Source organism: Pseudorca crassidens, chromosome 12, assembly GCF_039906515.1.
Source record: "Pseudorca crassidens isolate mPseCra1 chromosome 12, mPseCra1.hap1, whole genome shotgun sequence".
NCBI lineage: Eukaryota > Metazoa > Chordata > Mammalia > Artiodactyla > Delphinidae > Pseudorca > Pseudorca crassidens.
Window position 1 is genome coordinate 86,286,607 of NC_090307.1, and position 17,691 is coordinate 86,304,297.

Genomic DNA, 17,691 nt, shown 5'->3' on the forward strand with positions numbered 1-17,691 from the left:
GGGGCCCAGGAAGAGGCAGACGTTCCGCTTTCCACCCCACACGCGGGTTCATCAGCAGGTCCCAATGTTTGCCTCTGAAACAAAGTCCCAATGCCCCCCTTCATGGTCACCCGCACAGCCCAGCTGCCACCACCGCTGGCCGGGAAAAGCATCTGCCCACAACTCCCTGCCGCCCTTTCTCCTCAACAATGGCTGGAGAGGCAGAGAGAGAAGAGATCCTTCTAAAATAAAAATCAGATTGCCTGACCTCTCCCCAGTCCCCTACACACACACACACACACACACACACACACACACACCCTTAAAATTCCTCCAGCAAAGGCTTTTTCTGCACCCAAGACAAAATCCCCACAGTACCATGGCCTACGAGGCCCTACACAATCTGGTCCCCCATCTCCCTATCCCACCTCCTATCCTACCCCCTCCCCAGCCACCACGACCTCCCAGCAGCTCCGCCAACACACCAAGCTTGTTCCCACCCCAGGGCCTTTGCACGTGCCGTTCCCTATGCCTGAACGCCCTTCCCCCCGATCTTCCCACGACTGCCTTCTCCTCTTCACGGAGACCCTTCCCTGAGCCCCTCATCACTCATTCTGTTTTGTCTCTTTCGCTGCATGAACCAGCCTAAGGTCATCTTGCCTCCTTACGTGCCCCCTGTTTAACGTCCTCTTGCAAAAGCAGCAACTCCTTGGAGCAGGGACTTCGTCCTGCCCACTGCCGAACCCCCGCTGCCTGGCACGGTGCTTGGCGATCGTGGGTGTCCAACCAATGTCCTGGCCCCCGTGGCCACAAGCTGGCCTGTGTGCCAGCCAGGATGCATGCCCGCCCGTGTGGGTGGCATCCGAGACTTCCTGCAGCAGGTGAAGGCGGCCGGCAGGGCGGGCTGATCAGCGGGGGAGTGTCTGGCAGGCCCTGTCACTGTGAAGTGTGGAGCTGGCCTCCTTCAGGGACAGCCCTGCCCTGTCTTCCGGCACACGGTACCACCTTCAGGGAGGCCCACGGCCAAGGGCCACCCGGCTTTCTAGAGAAGGCGGGACGCCGTGCCAGAGGCTGCCGGGGGTGGGCACGCAGGTGGCCCTGGCTGCCCACACCTGTCCCTGGGCTGCGTCGGTCAGGGAGGATGGCCTGGGGTCCTGCTGCCCTCAGACCCCTAGAGCAGCCTGCAGGAGAGCCTGGGCTAGCCCAGCGTGGGGGGAGCCTCTGGGGGGTCAGCCCCCAGTGCCTGAGACGTGCCAGGCTGGTCTGGGACGGGTGTCCCTTTGGGGCACAGGCTTGAGACTTTTTGGGTCCGGTTGGTGGGGGGGCAGAGACAGAAGAGCCAGAGAACGAGAAGCCACGCCCCACCTGCCTCCAGACCTCGCACTTCACATGGTGACAACAAAGCCCGCCCGGCAGTTGCTGCAACGCAGCTGCTCGGGGAATCACCTCACTGGCTCCCCAGTGAACCCAGTGACCTCGGCCGGGAATAAGGTCAGGGTGAAAGCTGGAGGGGGGCAGTGCTTCCTGCCCAGGCCCCAGAGTGGCTGCCAGCCGGAGCTGAGCCTCATGGTTCTAGAAGCTCATGTGTGGACTGAATCACATGGAACCAGAAACTGAGCCCTAGACGTTGTTTTCGTACACGCACAGTGCTTTTGAAAATTTTGAGAAGTTGCCAATGTTGAGAAATTCGAAGATTTCACATGAAAAGATGGATTTCTAGCTTCTCGGGAAGAACAACCCCAGGCCTGTCTTACCACATGGCGACTCTCGACTGAGGCCAACATGCACCCACTTTAGAAAGAACAGGCGTCTCCAACTGCCCCGGTGCCCACCCCCCACTGCCTCGCCCCACCATGTTGCGCTCATTTACTTGGCCTGTCGGGCCACTGCGGCCCTGGAGTCTGCAGGAGCTGCTCCGCACACGCAAAGGCCCCTTACGCCCACCCACCTGCCCCCCTCCCCCGTACTCCCTGGGCCCCCGGCACACACTTACCCTCCTTCTCAGCAGGGGGCACAGGGCTCCTGCTTTTGCCTCGAGGGCTGCTGCTGGGCTGCTGGGGGCTGTCGCTCTCCGGCTGCACGTGCTGCGGTGGCGGAGGAACAGGGGGCGCCGCGTCCTCCCGGGGGGGCTCGTGGGCTTTGGTGACCTGCTGAGGGAAGCCGGGAGGAGTGAGCATCTTCACAGCCCGTCCGTCCACAGGTCACAGAGATCAGGGAAAGCCCTCCAGGCCCCCTGCGTGGGACCAGCCTGGAAACTGAGGCCCAGGGGGAGGCAGCGACGTGCCCAAGGGCACGCGGCTTGAGGGCCAGGAGGGTAGGGCTTTGCGCAGAGTGTAGGGGGTGTGCCCGCCCATCCCAGCTGCCCGGCCGTGGATGGGGGAGTCCCCGTTACCCTCCCCACCAGCCCCCTCCCCCTTCCCCAAATCGCTCGGGGTCTCAGAGGGATCGGGACTGACCAGTGGGAGTGGACCCGGCCTCGGGGAGTGGGCAGCGTGGCTTGGCGCACCTCGTGCCCCTCACTCGGAAAGCCCTGCTCAGCTCAGAGCCTTCCAGACCAGAGCATCTGAAGGCCCGGCCCACCTCCTTGGAGAGGCACGGCTTTGGCCACGACTGAGCCATCACGAGTAAGGGGCACCTCTGAGGGTCCTCCTGCCGGGCCTGGGGAAGAATCTTCCAGCTCCCCTCCTTCCCCCAGCGAAGGGCCTCTCGGTAACTGCGGGGCGCCGCCCTCCACTCCGAGGAGCCGTGACAGAGGGCTGCGGGAGCTTTCTGTGAGGTCTGGGTGCCCCTGGAGAACTGTCGGCGGGCGGGGTGGGGAGAGAGGCCAGGGCGGACACCTCGCCAGTCCCCCAGCCTCCGCGCCTGTCTCCATGGGGCTTTCCCCAGGGAACGGGAGACGCGGGTAGAGCCAGGCTGCAGGTGCCGGGGCCCCGCCTGCCCGGCCAGGTCTACCGTCCCCCCAACAGGAGGTGGAGGTCGCAGGGGCCCGGGACTCACAATCGGGGGGATGGCAGCCGCCCGTTGCTTCAGCTGCTTCAGGTCCAGCGGCTTCTGGGGCGAGGCATTGGTCCTGGCGTCGCTGGTCGCAGTGAGGAGGCTGGGCCGTGGCGACAGGAGCCTGCGGGGGAGACCAGCGTCAGGCCCACGGGCTCCCGGCCTCCTGGCTCCAGCCTGGATGACGGGGCCGGAGGGGCTGCCAGAGAGAGGCGAAGGTCCAGGATCACGGGGCCCAGGAGCCTGGGGTCATGGTGGGGTCTCCACCCTCCCTCCTTCCTCTGGTCCAGGCAGGCCTCACAAGGGGCCAAGACCCCTCCCACCCCGGCCCAGAGGCCCAGCCAGGATCAAACACTCCTGAGACAGCCCAAGGCAAGGAAAGCCCCAGAGAAACCCACACTCAGGGCCCACACCACGCTCGGCCCTTTGGAAGCTGCCAGAAAGGCCAAGAATCAACCAGCTTAAGGCTTGGGGAGCTTGGGAGGTTCAGGGAGAATATCCGTCACCCAGATAGGAGAGGCTCAGGTACCAGGGTTAGGGCCTGGGGCGTGGCACTGAGAGGACCTTGCTTATTGGAGACCAGAATTGGGGAGCCCCCCACTCAGCCCAAATGCAACCTGAGATACTGGGAATCTCGCCTGCACACCGTATGCTGGGGCGCTAAAGCGGGAGGTACAGGCTCTGCATGGAGGGGCTGGTCAGCGTGTATACGGCCCGCCCAGCAGCCCTAAGTGGGGCTGTGGTGCTCAGCAGGGCCTGCAGGTGCCTCGTTCTCTAAAGCAAGGTCACGTCTGTCTGATGCTGACATGCAGAATGGGGCAGCGCACCTGCACAGGGTGCATGGTGTGTGTGTCGGGGGGGTGGCGGAGTGGGGGGGCTGAAACACAGTGGGATGCCAGCGACAGGGTCACCCCAGTGTAGAGGTGCAGTGTCTGGGACACCGGAGCAAAGCCTGCCCTGGGGTGTGGTTCCAGAGCTGCTCACAGGTGTCACCTCCTTCAGGAAGTCTTCAGGGATTTCCAGAACTCGCCAGCACTGACCACAGTGTCCTGCCACAATCCCTGTCTGCCTCCCCAGCTGGAATGAGAGTCTCTAGGCCAGGAGCTGGGTCTGCTGCAGCCTCAGAACCCCTCACCCACCCACCGGGGCTGCCTGGCTCCGGCCCAGCTCTCGGTTCCCTCCTGTGACCCGCACTTGCTGAATACACAGCAGGCCTGGTGTTGTGCTTGGGGTGCGTGGTTGGAGACCCAGAATCCAATGTCTGCTTGCAGGGCGCCGGAGCTGGCTAGATGATCAAACGGGACACACAAAGGCATTGGCTGCGGGCTGGATTCAGCCAGAGGGCACAACGAAGGCCAGGCCCCCAAAGCCAGAGGGTCCTGTTGGTACAGCCCTTGGTGTGCACTGTGACCATCCTGGCTGATGCCACATGCAGACTGTAAGCACAGCCACTGCCTTCCAGGTAACATCCATGACCACCAGGACGCAGCTCACGCCACCCAGTGCTGGCTGCCGGACACCCAGCAAAGAGCAGAACACGGCTGCTTCCTACAGATGGAGCAGGACAGACAGGTGATGTGCAGCTGAGGTACCCTCTGCTCTCTGCAGTGAGACCATGGCCTGTGACCGGGACCACAACCTGTGACAAGCCAGTCCCGAGGGCGCTAACCCCCGGCCGCATCTGCCACATACTCAGCTGAGCGGAGTCAGTCTCGGCGACGCCCACTGGCGCTGCCCATGGCATGCAGGTGGCGCCGGGCGCAGAGGTCGGCCTGACTTCTCTGTGCTCAGCTGGTCTCCACGGTCCTCCCGACCTGGCTCACCCCCCCCTGCCGTCCTCACCTCTCTCGACCTCTCCAGACCCTGCTCGCACTCTGAGGACCCCCTGAAGCCTCTCCTGCTGTGGCTGCCCGTCCTTGCTCCCCCGGACTCAGGCCCAGCCCCGTTTTGCCCACCACCCTCGGGCCAAGGCACCCTGACCAGGTCTGAGAACTGATGTTATCACCTGTCCTGCATTCCCCACCTCCAGCTTCAACTGTCACCAAACACCGCCCCACACACCCGTCGCAACAAATTACCAATGTCCGTTTAAACCAACTTGCATCTGTAGACTTAAGTTTAAAAGGAATATACTGCAGCCACTTTGGAAAACACTGGCAGTTCCTCAAAAGGTGAAACAGAGTCACCATAGGGTCCGGCAATTCCACTGCTGGGCATATACTCGAGAGAACGAAAACATATATCCACACAAACACTCGTTCACACAAGATCACAGCAGCCACTATTCACAAGAGCCAAAAGGTGGAAACAACCCAAATGGCCCAAAACAGATGAATGGATAAACAAAATGTGATATATATATATATACACACACACAACGGAATACTATTCAGCCACAAATGAGTGAAGGGCTGACACAGGCTACAACATGGATGAACCTCAGACACGACGCTGAGCGCAAGAAGCCAGTTGCAAAAGGCCACACACGGCATGGTTCCATTTCTATGAAATTCCCAGAAGAGGCAAGTCCATGGACACAGACAGAGAAGAGAGATTAGCGGACCGGGGGCTGCAGGTGGGGGATGAGCAATGACTGCTAACGGTCTGGGGTTTCTTTTTGGGGCAGTGAAAATGTTCTGGAATTAAGCAGTGGTGATGGTTACACAACTCTGTGAATGTACTAAGAGCCCTGAGCTGCACACTTCAATGGCTGAACTGTGTGGTTCGTGAATTATGTCTCAGTAAAGCTGTGACAAGGGAAACATAAAGAATATACTATTTGCCAGCCATGAAACCAAGGGTTCGTTATAGTAACTGTACTCTTTCTACAAACAATAAAGTAATAATGTTATACTATTATTTGCCATATAAATTACTCTAAAATGCAGATATTAAAGTTAAAATATAAACTTTCACATTTTTGTAAATATAATTTTATAGGGACACAAAATATGCTTTTATGATACATATAAAATAAGCAAAGTGTCTGTGTCTCACTCTGTCAGCGAACTAGGACCTCCTACTCAGACCTGTGTCCTGCCTCGGTTTCCCGGTGGCTTCTCGTCCAGACAGGGGGCAGTCAGATTGGAGGGGGCAGGGGTCGCCCCTCGAATGCTCTCAGCAGGCACCAGCTGGGGGGGTGGGTACGAGCACAGAGGTCCAGACCCCTCAGGATTTCCTGAATCCCCCCTAACCCTCACCCAGCAAGGCAGGAGCTCAGTGGGGACTGCGGCCATGGGCACAGCACTTCACAGTTGACGAGATGACAGCCTGACAGCTCACGGTAAAGAGGGCGGCATCCGGGGCTTCCCTGGTGGCTCAGTGGTTGAGAGTCCGCCTGCCGATGCAGGGGACATGGGTTCGTGCCCCGGTCCGGGAAGATCCCACGTGCCGCGGAGCGGCCAGGCCCGTGAGCCATGGCCGCTGAGCCTGTGCTCCGCAACGGGAGAGGCCACGACCATGAGAGGCTCGCGTACCGCAAAAAAAAAAAAAAAAAAAAGAGGGCGGCATCCAAGAACAACGGTCTGGATTCAGGTCCTCAACAAACCCAAGGGTCCTGAGCTCCCCCCACTGGGGAGCGGGAAGATGCCTGGTGCTCACGTGGCCCCCAACCCCCTCATCCCACGTCCACGGTGGGCGAGCACCACCTCCAGGGGCCTCCTCGTGGCAGCGCCCTCCCTCTGTTCTCTTTCCTTTGTCTTCTTGGAAGACAGGGCTTTTATTTTCCTCCCTGGAGGCCTGGGCAGGGTAGGGGCTCTCGGAGCCTGGCACTGTGCACATGACCCGGGACAGGCGGGGGAAGCCAGCAACTTGGCCGAGAGCAGCCAGGGTCCCGCCCACCACCCCGTATTCAGGGCTCTGGCTCCCAGTTCAAATCCCACCTTTGGCCGTATGACTTAACCAGCTGTGCCTCACCCAGTTTCCCCTCATCCGTAAAATGGGTATGAGAACAGTGGCTCCCTCCGAGGACTGTCCTGTGGGTGGAACACAGGAAGCCCCGAGAATGGCGCCTGGCGCTGAGCGGCTCGGGCACCTTCCCATTCCTGTGGTTTTTCTTCCCACCCTGGAAGACCAGGGCTGGGGGAGGGGAGGGGCCACAGGGGACTCTGGGTCCTGCAGCAGTAGCCCCCTCTCTGCTGAGCCCCCTTTCCCCAGCTTCTCGTTATCGCTTTGCTGGGATAGGTGTCCACACAGACGAAGTCATGTTACTCTCCTGTGCTCCCAGGATAAAAGTGCACTCCTTACCTCGACCCCTGGGGCCCTGTGGAGCCAGGTCGGGCCAGGTCCCTGCCCACCTCTGTGGCCTCCTCTCCTGCCTTCCCCTCTTCCCTTCACTTGCTCCACACTCAGCCACAGGCCTCTTTGCTGTCTACTGAACATAAGCTCATGTGGCCACAGGACCTTTGAACTGGCTGTTCCCACTGCTGGCTTTCCCTCCATGTCTCACACTACGTGTTCTGATCATCCTTCAATGTCACCTCCTCAGACAGGCCTCCCTGACTGCCCCTCCCGCTGCCCCCACCCCCAATCTCTCCATCATCCACTTATCACACGAGCATTCCCTTTATTCCATTACTGTTCCAGTTCCGTACTAGTCGCTCTCACTAAAATGTAAGCTCCCTGGAGCCAGGACCTCGTCTGTCCTGTTCCCGGCACCCCTTGAGCCCAGAATGGCACACACTGGTGCCCAGTTAATCATTTATGGAATAAAGAAATAGAGGAGAAATTGCTGTTACATTCTTTCAAAGTTCCAGGGGCTCAGCAGAAGAAGCCGCCTTCCAGCCTCCTCCTGGAGTGACCTGTGCGGGCAGCCTGAAGCGGCTGCAAAGGAGGGCAGCTCCAAAGTGCCAGGCTGGCTCGTAACTCCATTATCCTGACAAGAAGCCCATAAGCCGGGATACCCACACCCATCTTATACGTGAAAACGCTGAGGTCCAGAGAAAGGACTTTCAGAAGGCCCAGCCCTGCCGGCAAGTGCCCAGGCACCTTCTCTGGGAAGTGGAACAGGCGGGGCCCGCCAAGCTCAAGGCTCTGCAATCAAAGCCAGTGTCTCTGGCTGTGGGCCAAGAAGACTCCCAGGTGGAGCCGCCTGGCAGAGAGTGAGGGAGAGTAAAAGCAGGATATGATCTTCCCTCCCCAAGTCGTCCGGGCACAGGCCAGAACGAGATGCATCTTGCGTCTGTCCAGGGACGCCCAGTTCACTGCGCCGGGACTGCCAGGCAGGAGGGAGGGCTGTGGGCAGGAGGCCAGGACCGGGGGTCGCCTGGGGGCCCACCCATCCCACCGGCCCTCCCGGGAGGCGCTGGCTGCCAGGGCGCGCTCTGACGCGAGATCGCCTGCGTCCTCCGGCGCCTGCCCGGCCCTGTGTGGCTGTGGCCCGGGAGGGAAGAGGTCAGGAGGCTGGCCTGAGTCCAGCCTCACCCTGGGGCCGGGGGAATGGCCTCGGTCACAGAGGGCGTGACGAACCAGGTGTCCTGACTCCCAGCCCAGGGCCCCTGCTCCCGAGGGATCGAATGCTGGCCGCTCAGGCAGGAAGAGTGGATGGAAGCCAGACCCAGCTCGGGGAGGGAAGGACACGTCCCTGGGTGGGGCTGGGGTGGGGGGCCGCTGAAAGTAGGCTGCGGGGCTTCAGGCCTGGCCCGAGAGGTGCGGGCGGGCTGTCGGGACCCAGGCCAAGCGGCCGAGCCGTCCAGCCCGTCAGGCCGTGTGCACCCGAAACACAGACTCCGGGAGGCCGCTTATCAGCGTGGCTGTCCCACGAGCTCAGCGCTCTCCCCACTAAGAGCAGAAACATGTGTCTCCATGACTCTGTCCCCGCGGCCAGCAGGAGTGGGGTGGGGAGCCGCCCGCCCTGACCCCATTACCCAGGCGCAAAGAGTGAGCCGAGTGGCCAGACCCTGGCCCAGGGCCCTCCCGGGCAGACCGAGCCGCCACGAGCACTGTTTCCCAAGCTGCGCCCTCTGGGCAGGAAGCTCAGGGCCTCTGCGCCCTCAGAAACCTGTTGTCCAGGCCTTTGCTTATCAAAGGGCCACACAAGCGGGGTGAGGGTCCCGCCAGGGACCCCCGGACGCAGGAGGCAGAGGACGACGTGGCTCACCGGCTTTTGTGGACCACGTGGGGACCCAGAGAGCTCTGACCAAGTAAGTCCTCGTTTCATACGAAACGTTCTAGAAGTTGCCGTTTTCGCACGCCCCGAGGTGAACTGTGGGGCAGAGGAAACGGCTCCTGGGGAACAGGTCGGGTTTGAAAGTCAGATTTTCCTCCCTCTCGTGCCGCCCAGAACTTTTCCGAGAGACGTGAGGAGAGAAAACAGACTGCACTGTTTTCAGTCAAAATAAAACGGGCCGGCCTGCCTCGCTGAATTCTTCAAGCCGCCCAGACGTGAGCTGGAGCGGATCTCCACAGCTCTGCCCTCCGCTGCCCACGTTTGGCCCTAAGTGGGGTGTACGAGCTTTGCTTCTCGTCGGGGGTCTCGGGGACCCTCCGCGGGCAGAAGAGGAACCAGCAAGGATCCCGGGATCTGCCACTTTCCCCCGTGTCCACCGCCACCAGCCTCACCGGCCCCTGGGACACGGCTGCTGCCACCTTCCAACCTGTACGTATCCCTGTGCCCCTGTGGCCCCCGTTAACCCCCCGCCCCCTCCCAACACACTGAGGCAGACATACCCCAACTCTCTCAGGCTCTCTCCCTCTGAGGGCAAAATGCAGCCGCCCACCCAGCCAGAAGGGTTGCACGAGGTGGGCTGGTCTGCTGACCCTGCCTCTTTCCAAGCTGCCCCCCCACCCCCCGCCCCGCTCCGCCACTCAGGGCCTGGATCACGCAGGCTCAGCCCCACCCCGGGGCTTTTGCACTTGCTGTCCCCACTGTGTTGAGGGGAGACTTGCGTCCCCCACAATACGTTCACGTCCAAACAGCCAAGTACCTGTGAACGTGAACGTCTTGGGAAACAGGCTCTTTGCAGATGTGACCAAGTTAAGATGAGGTCCTTAGGGGGGACCCTCATCCAGTGGACTGGTGTCCTTAGAGCACAAGGGCAATTAGGGCACACAGACGCACAGGGAGGACGTCACGGGACCACGGAGCGACGTGTCTACGAGCCAACAACCGCCGGCGCCACCGAGGCAGGAAGGAGCCTTCGCGAGGCACGGCCCTGCCCACGCTCTGACTGGGGGGCGGTCCTCTGCGGCGGCGGCTCTGGACGCTAACCCACGCTGCCCAGCACGCCGTCCCCTGGCCTTCCCTGTGGCTCCTCCTTCCCCGTCCGGGCTCAGCTCAGAGGCCACCGCTGAGGGGGACCAAGCCCCCGACGCTGCCCTCTCCCACCACGGAGCTCCTGCGTCCGGACCACTCAGTGGCGGCCTCCCCTCCCTCCGAGGGCAGGCGTGGACGTGGCCTCATGCGCTGCCGTCTCGGTACACAGATGGCGATCAGTAAGCGTGTACGGAGGGAGACGACGGAGCCACCAGCCGGGCAGCCCACAGAGGGAGACGACGAAGCCGCCAGCCGGCCAAGCTGCCAGCCGGGCAGCCCACTCACCTGTTCTTGTCGCCGCCCTCGGGCTCGTCGACCTCGTCGGCACTGCAGGTGGCGCTGGAGTCGCTGTCCTGGGGGGCGCTCGAGCCCTTGGCCGCGGGGCCTTTGCCCCCAGGGCCGCCGCCCTCCTTCTTCTCCACCTTGGGCGCCCCCTCGGGCGTGGCCTCGGCTGCGGCCTCCGCGCCCCCCTTGGCCTTGTCGGGCCCCTCCTCGGCGGCCTCCTCCTCGCGCTCGCTCTTGATGGGCTCCGAGGGGGCCGCCTCGCCGGGCTCCTCTGTCTTGCCCACGTCAGCTGCCAGCTCTTGGGCCGCAGGGGGCTTCTGCTCCTCTCCCTCTTCAGCCGAGGGGGCGGCTGCGGCCTCTTCCTCCTTCTCCTCCTTGGGCACCACAGCAGGGGCCGCGGCAGGTGAGGCGGGCGCCGTCGGGGTCGTGGGTGGGCAGGCGGCTTCGGGGGCCGGGGCGGGCTCGCTGGGGGCCGGGGCGTCCTCGGGAGGCGGGCTGGGGGGCTCAGGAGGTGGCGCATCGGCGCCCGGGGTGGGCGGGGGCTTGGGCCCGCTCTGCGCGGTGTCCTTGGCGGCCTCGGTGCGGGGCGACGGGATGCTCTCGGTGTCGGAGCTGTTGTTGACGGTGGCTGTGCGGGGACAGTGAAGATGGAGTGAGCGGTGCCGGGGGCTCAGGGTGGAGGCAGGCCCGGCCCTCCCCACGGCCCCCCGACAGCCCCGACTGCACGCCCTGGCTCCAGGCAGGAGCTCAGGGCGCTGTGACCCCATCGCTTGACACCACGCAGCCCTAAGGCTCCCACACGCCTGGGCAGCGCCCCCGCCGGCCCCTCCCAGTGCCCTGTCCTCCTCTGGCCGCCCTCTCCACCTGCTGACCCAGGAGCCCAGCAACCTGTTAACTTCCAACCCCCCGGTGGGCGGCCCGCACCCCACAGAGTCAGGCTGGGGGCGGCCAGGGCTGCAGGCCTTTGTTTTGGGGTCTCCTTTTTCTCATCTGGGCTGCAAACCCTGGCTCTGCCCCGGCTGGTGGCCTGGCCGTGGTAACACCGGTGGCCTCCCAGCCTTGCTTTCCCCATCTGTAGGGTGGGGAGAACAGTTCCCACCCCACAGGGGCTGTGACAGCACAGGGTGACACCTGGTAACTGTCTGCTGTCGTTATCACCCCTGCTGTCATCATAACACGATGACATAAAATGGGGCCAGTGAACTCAAAGGAGCCCCCGGGGAAAGGGTCCACACCGACTGCATCCCCCAGCCATTTCCCACAGGGCTGGTACACAGCAGGGGCACAATACGTATCGATCGAATGACTGAACGTGCATACAGGTGAAGGGAGAGGGGACCTCAGCTCCAGGCAGGCCTGGCTCTTTGGGCTTAACAACCGCTCCTGTCACTTCCTGGGTTTCAATTTTCCCCATTTTCTACAAAATGGGCACATCCGAAACCCCCCTCCTCCCCACTTCCTGTTGGGGAAATCAAACTGGGTAAGCGTCGCAGGTGAACACACTACTGAAAAATCAACCAAGCAGTCAAGCCAGCACACTAATCTGCACGACTGAGCCTGGGAACGGCATGGGGAAGAGACACTGCGCGGAGGAGGGGGCACAGAGGTGGCGGCAGCACAAATGGTGGTGCTCACAGGCAGAGGCGTGCTCACAGAGGTGGGGCCCCTCATAGAGAAAAGGCCCCCTTGGGATGCCCCCCGCCCTGGTCAGGCCCTACCCCCGCCCCCGACGGCCAGCTGGCCACATTCGTACCTGGGCCACTGCATTCCCCTCTGGGTACCTCGTTCCCAGAGGCGTGTAAGGCTGGAAGGAAGTGAGAGAAGGGTTAGAAGCGAGGTGACATGAGCAGCAGGTGGGGTGGGAGGTTGGGTGGCCAGGCAGGGCTGGGAAAGGGGCCCAGGGCCCAGCAGGCAGCAGGAGGACCTACAGCCCTGTCCCAAGAGCCCTCACCCCTGAACACTCCTGGGTGCCCTTGGACAAGTCACTGGCTCCAGGGTCCTGGGGTGGGAGGTGCTGGCCTCAGAGGTGGGCAGGGCTGGGGGAGAGGCCCTTGGGGCTGCCCAGCCCCGTCTCACCCCTCAGACGCAGAGTCGGGTCAGCAGGGGTTGCCGGTGCCCTGCACAAACGCTTCCCTCAGCTTTCACTGCCTCCAGACCTCCGGCCTCTCCCACTTTAAGGCTCAGAGCAAAGGCCATCCCTTCCAGAAATAATAATCCCAACAGGAGCAACACAGGGCTCGCTCGGTGGGTGCTGGGCTCCGGGCAAAGCTCTTCACACACACGACTCATCTCACCCTCAATAACCTCTAAGTTGGAGGTGATCACCATTCTCCTTTTCAGATGAGAAAACAGAGAGGTTGAGTCACTTGCCCCAGGCCATACTGCGTGGAGGCAGGAGGGGGTTGACCCCAACATCCTGTGTCCCTAACCACCGGTTCCTGCCCCTGCCTTCTGACTCCGGCAATGTCAGTCCCTCCTTTCACGTCATCAGACCACAGGATGGAGGGGGCCAGCGCTGAGGTCCCCTGGATACGTGGTTTCGCCCCAGAGTCCGTGTGCTCATCTACAAAGAGGGCGGTTCACGCCTGGCTCTCTCCCTTACCCAGAGGCTTGTCTGTCTCTGTCAGGGGTTCTCAGACCCGAGAGAGCCTGAGGGCCATGAAGACTCACATGGCTGGGCCCACGCCCAAAACGTTTCTCACTCAGTAGGTCCAGGTGGGGCCTGAGAATCAGCACTCCAGACAAGTTTGAATCCTGGTCCCCAAACAGGCCAACTGGTTACCTTGGGTAACCTCTCTGTGCCTCAGTGACCTCATCTGTAAAATGGGGTGATGACAGCACCCACTGGCCTGTTGTGACAATTAAAGGAAATAACTCAAGGCTGTTGCTCTTATGACCACAATCTTTACTAGGGACACTACGGGGCCAAATGGATCACTCCTCCCTCCCCTGGATTCACCTCCCCCCTAGATACGACAAGGCACTTGCTGCCTGCCCCGTGCAGGGAGGGGTCTGCAGTGCAGTTGGGGCTGGCGGGGTATTCCAGAAGGTTCCATCGTGGTGACCTCAGGCCCTAACCCAGAACCTACCTCACTTCCCCTATCCTGGTCACAGGGACAGAGTTACGCAGCGAATGCCGGCTGGACTGGCAGATTCCAAGTCCACCAGCTACGTGACACCCCATGTGAGTGATTCTCCTCTCCCTGGGCCTTGGTTTCCTCATCTGTAAGATGGGAACATCACCCTGTGCCTTTGGGCAGGATCTTCTAAACTGCCTCCTTGATGTGCACAGAGCCATCAGGTGGTCACAGAAGCCTTGGATTCAGCCAGATCAGCACCCCCGCCCCACTACCCAGCAGAGAATGCCTCTCTCCCCATCCTCGATAGGCTGTGTGAACCCTACAAGTGACAGGGAGCTCACCACCGCACAGTTCTCTTACTGGGCAGCGCCTGTTTTGCTTTTAATGCTGAGCCGAAGACTGGCTTCCTCTAACTTTCCCACCAAGCCTGCCTCCTGCCCGGATGGATATTTAATGAGGGGATTGGGTTTCTGCTCCCTAGGCTCCCTTTTCCTGGCTACAGACACAAGACCCAGAATGCACAGAGCAGAGGGGTCTGGAGCCTCCCATCAGACACTGGTCAGGCCTCTGGTCAACTCGGGCCAGAAAGACCCAAGGCTGGCAAGGAGGCCACACTCACCCCCCAAGGTCCATCCCCAGGGTAAGACAGTAATAACCAAATGGCTTGATTCTCCATTTTCAACCAGGAAGCAGGATTCAGGCTGGTGAATACACTGCGGGCTGGTATAGCCTGAGTTTATTTGCATGTCTTGTTCACGGAGCCAGGGGGTGATTCACACTTTCCTCACAGGCTGGCAGAAGTTAGGGAGTTTAAATGCAGAGACAGGCAGATAGGAGGGACAGGAAGGAACCCTGGCACGGACAGGAGGAGAAAAGGTTCCCTTCACCAAGAACTTGAGGCCCCGCTGGGGAGCTCAGCCGGGGAGATGGCGGAAGGAGAGGCAGAGACATTCAGTTACGCGGGGGTTGGGGTCTTCAGGGGTGTCATGCCTTGAGGACTGGTGTAGACCAAGGAAAAGGGAGAGGGGGCGGGGGCCAAAGGCAGACTGATCAGTGACCAGGGGTGCAAGCCTGGTGTCGGGCAGCCTGGTGTAACTCCCGAGTTTACAAACACTGATTACACAGCGGAGACGCAGGTTACGTGGGGGCCGGGCTCTGAAGTTAGGCCACCATCTCGTGCAGTCAGAAATCCCCCTTTTGCGAAGTGGGCCAAACGGCCGGTGCAATTTAAATGACTGATTCTCGCTCTCTCTAGCAGCCCTCACCTGGTGGGAGAATTCATCTAAGATCAGGGTAGACGATGCATCTGTGTGATACCTGGGGTGCCTGGAGTAACTGCCCTGAGCCTCAGCGCCCGCTGACAGAAAGCGGGGGCTGTGCAGTTTATCATCCAAATCGAGGCACTCGGGAGTAAAATGAAGCATAATTATATCACTTCTGAATACTTATCGACCAACGGTATTGGCTGTACTTATATTAGTCAACTTGTAAAATAATATTTCAGGTCAAAAAACTATTTTCAGGGACTTCCCCGGCCATCCAGTGGTTAAGACTCTGCACTTCCACTGCAGTGGGCGCGGGTTCGATTCCTGGTCGGGGAACTAAGATCCCGCATGCAGCACAGTGTGGTTAAAAAAATTTAAAAAAAACCATTTTCAAAAATAAACTTTCTTTTTCTAAAATGTGACACCAGAGGTGCTGGGCAAGGTCATAGGCGTCACCAGAGCTGGATGTGACCTGGACGTGTAAGGTCACCAAGCACAAGACTGAACTCACAGGGGTCAGGAGGATTGAATGGACAAGTGTCCTGTGGGCGCAGAGATGCCGATTACCATTATTATTGTTGCCACTGTCACCATCATTATCACTGTCATTTTCACCATCATCACCACCACCATCATCATCACCACCACCATCACCACCATCATCACCACCATCACCACCATCATCATCACCACCATCATCACCACCACCATCACCATCATCATCACCATCATCACCATCACCATCACCACCATCACCACCATCATCACCATCATCACCACCATCACCACCACCATCATCACCATCACCACCACCGTCACCATCATCACCACCACCATCACCATCATCATCACCATCACCACCACCATCACCATCATCACCATCATCACCATCACCACCACCACCACCATCATCACCACCATCATCACCATCACCACCACCATCACCACCACCATCACCATCATCACCATCACCACCACCACCACCACCATCATCACCACCATCATCACCATCACCACCACCACCACCACCACCACCATCACCATCATCACCACCACCATCACCATCATCACCACCACCATCACCATCATCACCACCACCACCATCATCATCACCACCATCACCATCATCACCATCACCATCACCATCACCACCACCGTCACCATCATCACCATCACCACCATCACCACCATCATCACCATCACCATCACCATCATCACCACCATCATCATCACCATCACCATCATCATCACCATCACCATCACCATCACCACCATCATCATCACCACCATCACCACCATCACCATCATCACCACCACCATCATCATCATCACCATCACCATCACCACCATCGCCACCATGCTCTCCTCTTGGGGCGTCCAGGCTCCTTCCCGGTAGCACCCAGGCATTGCTGGGAGAGGTCAGCTCCCACCGCCCACCCTCACCTTCTGCCTCCTCCGCCATCTCCTCCTCGTTCCCGCTCACGCCTGACGCCTCCATCTCCTCATCCTCCACCACGGGCGGGAAGGCAGCCTCCTCACTGGCAGCAGCTGGTGCTTTCTTCTTCTTCCTCCGTGCGTTCCTCTCCTTCTCCTAGGGCACAGGGATAGCAGTTGGTCAGGGCCAGGGCAAGGGCCTGGGCTGTCAGCCCGGGGACTCCTGGTGCCGGAGGCCTGCCACAGCTGCAAGGGACAGTGATCCCATCCACGTGGTCTTGAGGGTGCCCTTCCCCCCTCGTGCCCCACTGCACGGCCAGACATGCCAGTGGTTATTTTTACCCAGAGCTTCATTCTTCCATCATGCCCCAGATACACTTGGGGCGCAACCTGGCCTATAGGCTGCCCAGACATCCTTCCGGAACAGATGAGGAAGGACTGCCTCTGCCTGGAAGCCCCCCATGATCGCTCCAGCCCTGCCAGCTGTCCTAGCCAGAGCAGTGACCACACCCTCTGGAGGACACACTGCCAGGCACGGTCAGTACACTGAAGAGAATGAATGAATGAAGCTTTTCCTTGCAGCCTCATCTGTCCCCAGCTGAGCCCCGGGGGACAGGCTAGCTTGGGCAGCACGTCATTTCACCCCACCAGTCTTTACACGGCACCCCAGGGGCTGAGAATACACGACGAATGAGGAGACAGGGTCCCTGCCCCACAGGCCACCTAGTCGGGGAGATGAGCAATCAACACATCAATTAAAAAGACAACTCAGAGGTGGGGGCATGGCTGCTGAGAGGGACAGACAGGGTGGGGTGAGAATGCAAGGGCGGGGCAAGGAAAAGGCTTCTCGGAGGAGGTGACATCTGAGCTGAGGTCTGAGTCGTGAGAAGAAGCTGGCCAGGCAAGGCTCTGGATGAGTGGTCCAGGTGGAAGGAACTGCAAGTACAGAGGCCCAGAGGTGGAACCAGCTGGGTGGTTCAAGGAACAGAAAGAAGGCCTTCGCTGAGCAGCCCTTCACTTCCTTCCACGCCTCCCCCAGGCCCCAGAAGCCCTGCTCCCCACGCATGGGGCCAGGCACCTACCCCCAGCTCATCATCACTCCTCCTTGACAGCTCCCGTCTTTGCACCGCACTGGGCCGGGGATTCCAGAAGGGTGTCTCTTTAGCCCCATGCTGAGCCAGCCAGAAAGTGTGGATTGACTTACTGAGTGACTGAATGGGCAGCGTCCAGGGCTTGAACACACGGTCGGCAGAGTCGGGGTACATGTGGAGGCAGAGTGTGCTGGGGGTCCGAGGTGACCAGGGGCTCCCAGGGGAGTGGACTGGTCCCTAAGAGGAGACCCGCCCCAGTACAGCTGGTGTGACGGGAGGGGTCGCAGCCTGAGCCCTTTGGGGTCCCTGAG

The 17,691-nt window shown here is 60.5% G+C and overlaps 1 protein-coding gene across 30 annotated transcripts in view; it reads right to left on the reverse strand.

The window, feature by feature from the left end:
• NCOR2 (nuclear receptor corepressor 2) overlaps positions 1–17,691 on the reverse strand; it is a 226,907-nt gene that overhangs the window by 32,833 nt on the left and 176,383 nt on the right. For 23 of the 30 annotated variants that reach the window (XM_067701126.1, XM_067701137.1, XM_067701121.1 and 20 more), the window contains 5 exons: positions 16,299–16,446; positions 12,264–12,314; positions 10,511–11,138; positions 2,977–3,097; positions 1,973–2,129 (listed from right to left, as the gene is read on the reverse strand). In XM_067701126.1, the coding sequence (XP_067557227.1) occupies positions 1,973–2,129; positions 2,977–3,097; positions 10,511–11,138; positions 12,264–12,314; positions 16,299–16,446 (1,105 nt within the window). The remainder of the gene's footprint in view (positions 1–1,972; positions 2,130–2,976; positions 3,098–10,510; positions 11,139–12,263; positions 12,315–16,298; positions 16,447–17,691) is intronic. The other 7 variants (XM_067701134.1, XM_067701146.1, XM_067701141.1 and 4 more) reach the window with 2 other exon arrangements.